This window comes from Acipenser ruthenus, chromosome 13 (genome assembly GCF_902713425.1).
Source record: "Acipenser ruthenus chromosome 13, fAciRut3.2 maternal haplotype, whole genome shotgun sequence".
Classification (NCBI taxonomy): domain Eukaryota; kingdom Metazoa; phylum Chordata; class Actinopteri; order Acipenseriformes; family Acipenseridae; genus Acipenser; species Acipenser ruthenus.
In genome coordinates, this window is record NC_081201.1 from 30,766,830 (window position 1) to 30,775,112 (window position 8,283).

At 35.1% G+C, this 8,283-nt stretch overlaps 2 protein-coding genes across 2 annotated transcripts in view; both read left to right on the forward strand.

Moving 5' to 3' along the window:
* Positions 1-946: 946 nt before the first annotated feature.
* LOC117417752 (bone morphogenetic protein 2-like) lies at positions 947-4,585 on the forward strand. Its single transcript, XM_034030042.3, has 5 exons — positions 947-1,629; positions 1,811-1,950; positions 2,028-2,144; positions 2,294-2,480; positions 3,653-4,585. The coding sequence occupies exons 1-5, from the start codon at positions 1,317-1,319 to the stop codon at positions 4,099-4,101; spliced, it is 1,206 nt and encodes a 401-aa protein (XP_033885933.1). The 5' UTR covers positions 947-1,316; the 3' UTR covers positions 4,102-4,585.
* A 3,252-nt stretch (positions 4,586-7,837) lies between these two features.
* LOC117418571 (dorsal root ganglia homeobox protein-like) overlaps positions 7,838-8,283 on the forward strand; it is a 9,801-nt gene continuing 9,355 nt past the window's right edge. Inside the window, exon 1 of the mRNA XM_034031747.3 lies at positions 7,838-8,048. The gene's annotated coding sequence lies outside the window, so the exon portion shown is untranslated. The remainder of the gene's footprint in view (positions 8,049-8,283) is intronic.

Here is an 8,283-nt window from a genome sequence, read left to right on the forward strand (position 1 = left end):
GCTCACACATTAATTACACAAACATTAAGGCGGCCAATCCCCCTTTGATCGGGACAATAATCTGCGGGATCATTGTTCTCAATTTCTTACTCGGAACGACTACAAACTCGATTGAAGATAATCCTCTACCCCCTTAACTATTTGTGAATAGACATATGATTTTGGTGGCACTTGCTGGTTTTATTTGGTAGACTTCGATATTTACTATCTAAGGAAGGCTTTGCAGAAAAAAAGTGTCCATATGACGTAAAATGTATGTTTCGATATCGAGGAAATGGCAGCGAGTAAATCTTTTGGTTTTCATTTGCGTCACAGATCTGTCTCTCCGTTTACTTGTAATTAAAAGGGTGTGCTGGCAGCAGTGATAACAGACTGGAATCCCAACAATAGGAACAGACTAACTATAATTTACAAAGTAGTAGAGCTCAACATTGACCAGGTCTTTATGTCTGTTGGTTGCATTATTTCCCATTATGTAGTTATTTTGCTATACGTGTTCACAGAGTTCTGATACTGTATCTGTTATTCAAAGCCTTTTGCTTCCATGCAGAATTGGCACCATGTTGGTGTTAAAAAAAAAAAAATCAAGCCGTTTTATCAGAAATAAATGCTGCACTTGTGCAATGAATTTAAAAAATAAATGTATTTTTAAAGGGTTGCTATGGCCTAGAATTTAAAATACATCTGTAATATTTGCGTAAATACTCCTGACATGGAAATGCATGTGCGAATAAATTATTCTTTATAAAGACGCCTCAGCAACCGAGGCTCCACAAAAGGTGCAAATAGCAAAATGTCACAGTTTAATTAATGACAAAATAATTGACCAATCTGGAAGAGAATTTCTCAGAAAATTAAAAATAGGGTTGTGGTTGGGGGGGGGGCGACGACGACTTAGAACAAAGAACAGTTTCTCGGTTTTACTGAAAGAATTGCAAACGTGTAAATACAAGCTTCAGAAGCTTACCTTTGGAATCTGGATGCATCCCTGGGATGTTTGAGACACGATGACCTGCAAACAACCTAAACAAATGACGAAGGCCCAACTGGCCTGTAATAATGTAATCAATTAACACTGTTTATTCAGGCCTATCGTGTTACTGATGTGTTGTCCACTTTTGTCAATGTCATCAAAACACTACCCGAAGAATTGCATTTCTTATGTATGCAAAACTCAATGGATTTACGAGCGGCTTTATATGGACCCTGTTTTCTGTCTCTACATCAGTTTGGGAGCGAGAGTAATGAATAGTTGTCATTGACTCCTGAGTCACACAGTATACGTCTTGCTGTCAGATATTTCAATTCGTAGCATCATGTTATTATTACCCAGGCTATGTGTCTGCGCTGTCTTGCTGTTGCTATTGGATCCAGTTGTACTGTTTAGAGTTCCACAACGACTCTTGGCGAGGGAAACGGAGAGAAAAGACACACATGAGGTTGTTTCAAAGGCAATCCAGAGACTGCATGAGCTATTTGACATTAGAGATTTACCACAAAACGCGTTACCTCACAGGAAACCCCCGCAATTTATGGTAGATCTATTCAATGCTGTTGCTGACTCGGACGGGATAACGAAGGATCCGGGAATTTTGGAAGGGAATGTCGTGCGAAGTTTTGAGGATAAAGGTGAGTAACAACAACACGAGAATGAAACTCCCAAATTGCGTAGTTTAAGATTTGAAATAACTTGAAATGATCTATAAAATGCATTATTGTTGTTTTTGAAACAACTTGTGGTGTACGAAGGTGTGTTAATCATGAATAATGATTTTGAACGTTTCTTTCTTTTTTCTTTTTTTTTAATTAGTTCATTCCGATCAGTCACATTACTACTTCAACTTATCCTCATTTGGAAGAAAAGAAAAAATGATTAAAGCTGAATTTCGGATTTTTAGACAGAAACAGAGTATCGTCCCTGGGAAATCATTTGGACATCATTTCTGCAAAGTAAGTACCAAACCCTTTATAACACCTTCAATATGCTTGCTTTATCAGAAGGTTTAAATGTTCTTCCTTTTTTTTAGATTGATGTTTATGAGTTACTGGATAGCGGGATTAAGCCATGGAGAGGGAACCTGGTTACATCAAGATTATTACCGCTGTATACTCAAGGATGGGAAGTGATTAATGTCACTCAAACGGTAAGCGCATTTATTGTTATGTCTAACACACCGTATTTGAAAGGTATTTTATTGTAGTTGTATTTGGTTTTGTGTTCTGCTGGTAGATGTCCAATCGATTCATGACAGCAGCTCAATATAATTGCATCTGTTCAATGTTCTCATTGTAGGTGTCTAAATGGATTATTGACAGCAGCTCAAATCACGGATTCCTTATTGTCACCACACTGCCTTCGGGAAATTCGTTGGAATCCAGATTTGGAAGAAGTCAAAAGCATGGGAAACATGCCTTCCTTGTGCTGTTTTCCGACGATGGGAGAAGAGGGTCTACAGCTACAAACATTTCGCCTCTGCTGGGTAATGATTCTGCTTATTTTCTATCGATTTTCCATTGATATTATAGGCTATATAAATAATGCAATACAACACCTTGTTTTCTGTAAATAGGCATGTTGACATCACACAAATACATATAAATATATACATTATCCCGTACATCTACTAATTGTAGCTTTAAAATTGCACTGCCTTTAGATAATTCAAATATGACCCCATCAAACACCAAGCCCATGTGGTTGTTATTTATTTTATTTTTTTTTACTTGGGATCTCAAAAGAGACACACATTAAAACTCTTCCAATCCAAGTAAAACTGTGGTATGATGTTAGATAGGTACCTGTAAGTGAGAATAAAAGAGAATTAATATTGTGCATGAAACATGATATTCATTAATAAATACAATCATGCCTAACTCGTTGTATTTAAACATCCAGTATTTTTACTATTGATAAGAAAAGTGAAAACTCACAGTAAACAAAGTATTTTATTTTACAAAAAATGTTATTTTTCAATATAAAATAAATAATATTTTGGGATATAGTATAGTCTGTGAAACTTTATTTCATGAGCTTGCTAATAGTTGTTGTTACTTCAGAGTTTTTTAAGACATATTGTTTAAACCTTTTTCTTAAACTTATTATTATTTTCAAAATTAAGGACCCTGTTAGCACAGGGAGGGAATGTGGAGAGGACACCAAATGTTGTGGAAAAAAGTTACACTAAAAAAGTTATCGGTGGCTGCCTTACATATATGTATCAGGCTAGATTTTTCTTATAGAAGATAAGAGCTAGCGCCATCTAGTGATCTCCCACTTGAGATCAAGTTTACTTTAGTTTGGCTGGAAATACGCTGCAGTGAACTAGATGGAACTGGAACTTATTAATATAAAGACACTTTGGCTCTCCACACCTATGTTACATAAGTCTATGACAGGAAACTAGAACTGAACATCAGCTCCTAAAAGAAAAACCTAACCATAAGAAAAAGAAAACACTTTGACATGTCGAGTCTAAAATGTTGGAGGCACGTGGTAAAATCTTAATATAGGGACTTGGTAGTTGTACCAAGATATAACGGCAGGTACAGTTGTGCACTGGTGTAGTCACACAATCTTAATACAACTGCAGATAGACCCATTTTGGTTTGTCAAGGTACTGTTATATAATGGTCGGCCTTTCTTTATTTTTAGGTCAGAAAGCTTTGGCAAAGGATGATACCCCTCGGGTTCCTACCCCAAGTGAAAATGCAGTGCCTTCAGACAACCAGGTAAGCAAAAGCAGAAAAATCCGATCTGCTTCTGTGTCTGTTGAAAGGAACCCCATGTCTTGCCAAAGGCTCCCGCTCTACGTAGACTTTGAGGAGATTGGTTGGTCTGGATGGATCATTTCACCTAAAGGATACAATGCTTATCATTGCAAGGGGTCTTGTCCATTTCCCCTTGGGGAAGGCTTGAGAGCCACCAACCATGCTACTGTCCAGTCTATCGTGAATGCTCTGAAACTCTCACAAGATGTGGAAATGCCTTGTTGTGTGCCAGATAAACTGCACTCCATTAATCTTTTGTATTTTGATGATGAAGAAAATGTAGTTCTTAAACAATATGATGATATGGTGGCAGTAAGCTGTGGATGTCATTAATGGATATGAATGAACTATATAGTATCAGCATATATGTTTTCATCTCATTTAAACTCCAATGACATCATTTTGTACAAGGGGGAGGGGATATACAAATTCACATTTTTCAAAGTCAATAGAAATCTTTCATAATGATGCATTAAAAGATAAATAAATAAATAACATTTGCAGTTATTTGTTGTATTAAAAATGTGGTTCTTGCTCCAGATAACTGTTTAAAATATGTTGAGGTATTTTTTTTTATTATTTTTGTCCTTATTTAAAATGTACAGTTTATGACTTTATTTTTGTTAATAAAAATGGTCATGTTTTAATTATTTTTTGTTTTGTTTTTAGAAATGTGTTTAAAATGTACGACAGCCGAATCAATTAAAAAAAAACTTCAAACGTCATTTTTGTTCATTTTCATTTTGTGTTCATTTTTTAAATTCTCTTTTGTAGACAAAGTTTTGTTTTTAAATATTTCAAATCTCCATACTGTATGTCTAGACTTTAGATTATTGCTTTAATTAGAAGTATTTGTTAATTTAAAAAAATATCATTCATATAACGATTTCTGATTGATTTGATTTGTATTTGTATGCTTTTTAATCAATTTCTAGTTGTGACGCAATTTTATTCATTTTGCAAAAAAAAAAAAAAAAAATGAAAACAATATAATGTGCACCACAAATCTAAAATAGGTCTAGCATTCTTGGTTTTAAAATAACGGTATTGGATGTGTGTAAAAAGAAATGATGTTGTATGTCCAGTTATAAAGTATAGATATAAACAAAAAATATAGCAAGTACATGAGTTTGAATGCATAATCTGGGGGTATCTTCATTACACACGGTATCTAATTTGCAATGTATTGTAGTTAAGTGTTTTATCTGTTAATGTAATTACAAAACCATTCTTTATACTTTAATAATATGGTACTTTAACTACCATATTGACCCAAAAGACCAATTTCTCTCAATTTTTTATTTTTTTTGTAAATTATATGTGTATGTGTCTGTCTGTCTTATTTGCAAAAAAAATACATACATACATAACGCCGTCTTACTAAAACCTGATGATCACCAGATGGGGAGGCCCTCCACCCCCCCCCCCCCCCCAAATATAGCAGGCTATCAAAAGATTAGAATTCTTATTATTGATCGTTTCACATTTGATAGGCTATACACGGACCCCAAATGTACTACACATGGCTTCTGTAAATGGGTACTCTGTATCATGTGACATATTTACAGATCACCCCATGTGTCTTAAAGCTTTCAGACACATTTATACTAGTTTATGCCCTTTTGCAAACCAAGGGGCCAATTTGCCAGATTCACACTGATGTCACTCGAGAAACAATAGAGTTAACCCTGGAGCTAATGCAAAGGTGTACTAAATTAAAGGTGCGGACAGAGTATTTTAATCTTGCTTCTATATCTAGGTTGGTCATTGGCATTTTGACAGGGGTAGTTTCTACGACCGGCAAAACCGAGTAGTTCACCCAAAATAACAGTATGTTTTTTTTATTATTATTATTTAAGTGAAAGAATGCCACCGACGTAACTGTTTATACCACTGCCTTTCACGAAACAGCTGAACAAAACAAAAACGTTACTTTAAGGAAAGAAAATATCTATATTGTTATGCAGACATGCAAATAACAATGTATGTGTTACTAGAAACCAGACAACAATGTAATGAACCATGTATGAAGTCAATTGAAATTATGATTTAACCTACTGTAGAAGGTTTAGGAGAAATTTAACCGAGCCACGTTGCAGGTTAAGAGTACATAAAGTCATACATAACACGAGTCGGACCTATCAAATCGGAGGATTTCTTCTCATAAAGACACACATTATGCTGTATCTGAAAGAAAATACCCTGCGTGCGTCGCTGGAGCTGACCAGGGTGCTGAACACTTCAATCAAGTTAGTCTTGTTGGTATAAAGTGATGTTTTTTGTTTGCTTGTAAAACAACTATTGGTTACTGTAGAACCAGGTATACCTTGTCCTTCGTTGTTTAATCTTAACTTTCACAACTTATGGGTGTTGAAAATGTGCTTTTAATATAGACTATAGTATAAGACTTAATTCTAGTTTAATCAATCTTTCTGTATTAAGGCACTGGCAACCACAAACGTGTCAAATAATATTGTTTAACATTAAGTGTAGTTCTTGTATTGTAACATTGTACATCTCGTTGGAATATGTGTATGTAAATTTATTATTTGTTTATTTAGCAGAAAATATGACCGTTTAAAAGTTGCATACGATAAGGTGTGTTGTTTTATCAGTTATGAATCTTAGTAAAATACACGTATCACTGTACTCCCAAATGTTTAAGAATTATATTTTAAACATATTTAATAATATACTTTAGAAGCACACACAAAACTTATGTTACCAAAATAAACATGCTTCTTTGGCATTTCCAGTTTACAACTATTTGATATTTGACATTTTAAGCGCGACGCTAGATATTAAAAAAAAAAAAAAAAAAAAACTCACGCAACAACACCTAACAAAATACAATAGACTTATTTAAAAATGTCTTACTCCTTTCCACATATGACCACAGAGATATTTTCCTTAGGAAAACTACAAGCTGCTTCATGCATATTTGTACTTAAACTACACATGGGTCAGTTATCTTTTTGTGTTAATGATTTGTTTTGTTTAATTTCATCGAAGGGTATAACATTGTTAAACACAATTAATATAGGTAGTTGCTGTATATTAACCAGGATAAAAGGTCTACTGGCCCTTTAAGATGCATATATGCCGGTTAATATGACTGTAAACTTCCCTGCACTAGAGATTTATAAAATATTCAACTTCTGAAGTCTGTCCAAAAAACAATCAAGCCTTTAAAAATGTCTAGACAAAAAGTTATCAACAGTTGTCTGATTTCAATCTTCTGACTCATCGTACCGAGGTCATAATACCAACTTTATTTTCAGTGTTGCATAAATTAATTACACGCATTTAATAACCAGAATATCATTATATCCCCCACCCCACCCCCTCCAATATCATAAAGGCTTTCCGCCAGGGAAGCACTTACTAGTGCAGCGTGCCGTAACAGGCTATTATCCTTGTGTAATGCTGTTAGAGAACCAATTATGCACCATTATACTTGCTTTTTTGCAGTTTATGTGATTTTGTCCAATCCCGCCCTCGACTTGAAAATTTCAGCTGGTACTTAAGAGTCTAATTTTCACAACGCACATAAACGACGATCTCTCTCCTCCGTGTCTCTGATGCGTTTTAAAACTAATTGAAAGGGTCCCGCAGCATAACATTTGCAGAGGAAGCGAGCATAAATCCACGGACCCCTTGCTGTGCACAAAATCAAAATTTGGTTTGTACGGCCGCTTAGAAGCTGAAGCCTTGTGTAAAGTGGACCCCCTAACCCATCTAATGTGCAATTATGGATATGATTGTAAATTTAAAAAATACAGAAGCTGTGGTGATGACTTATGAAAAAAGATCTCCATATGCATGGCGACTGTCCACAGGGCGTGAATGTTTAAGATCTGGGGATCACAATACAGCCTGTCGCAAAGTAAATATGTGAAAATAAAATACTGTATAGATGTTTTAAGTCTTTGCTGAGAAATGACGTTTTGAACCACGTGAGTAGTTTGGAAAGCCCAGTGGACCTATCCAAGTCACTCACAAAACACAATGCTGGAAATAATCAGATTAAGGCCATTTATGCGTGAGATTATAAAGGCAAGTGCTGAGAGGCAGAGCGTGTAGACAGATATAAAGACATCTGGTCACTTCCAGGGTTGGGCTTCTCTCTCTCTCTCTTTCTCTCTCTCTTTCTCTCTCTCTCTCCCTCTCTCTCGCACACACACACTCTTGGTCTTTGCCGGTAACATACACAGCAGCAGTTTACAGTTTACATCCGCTCAAGATTAACTCGGTGGTGATCCAGTTCTGCCAACAGAAAGGTATGAATCATAATATTTATGGTAATGCAATATTCTTTGTCATCAATGAAATACAAATGTAAAATACGTATACACTGCATGTTTTCTTTCTGCTAATGAAATCACTGGTTCGTACCGTCCCAAGTTTAGGACACTTCATGAAATTCATGTTAAGTGTAATAAATGAGAATAGTTGAATTTACCTACCTGTATAATAATACTATTTTATTTATTTATTTATTTATTTATTTATTTA

Bases quoted from the DNA above. Each gene is read 5' to 3' on its own strand.
- LOC117417752 (XM_034030042.3), top strand. From the start codon at position 1,317: ATGTTATTATTACCCAGGCTATGTGTCTGCGCTGTCTTGCTGTTGCTA. The intron at 1,630-1,810 runs GTGAGTAACAAC...TTTTTTAATTAG, and splicing joins GCGAAGTTTTGAGGATAAAG to TTCATTCCGATCAGTCACAT. The intron at 1,951-2,027 runs GTAAGTACCAAA...CCTTTTTTTTAG, and splicing joins TTGGACATCATTTCTGCAAA to ATTGATGTTTATGAGTTACT.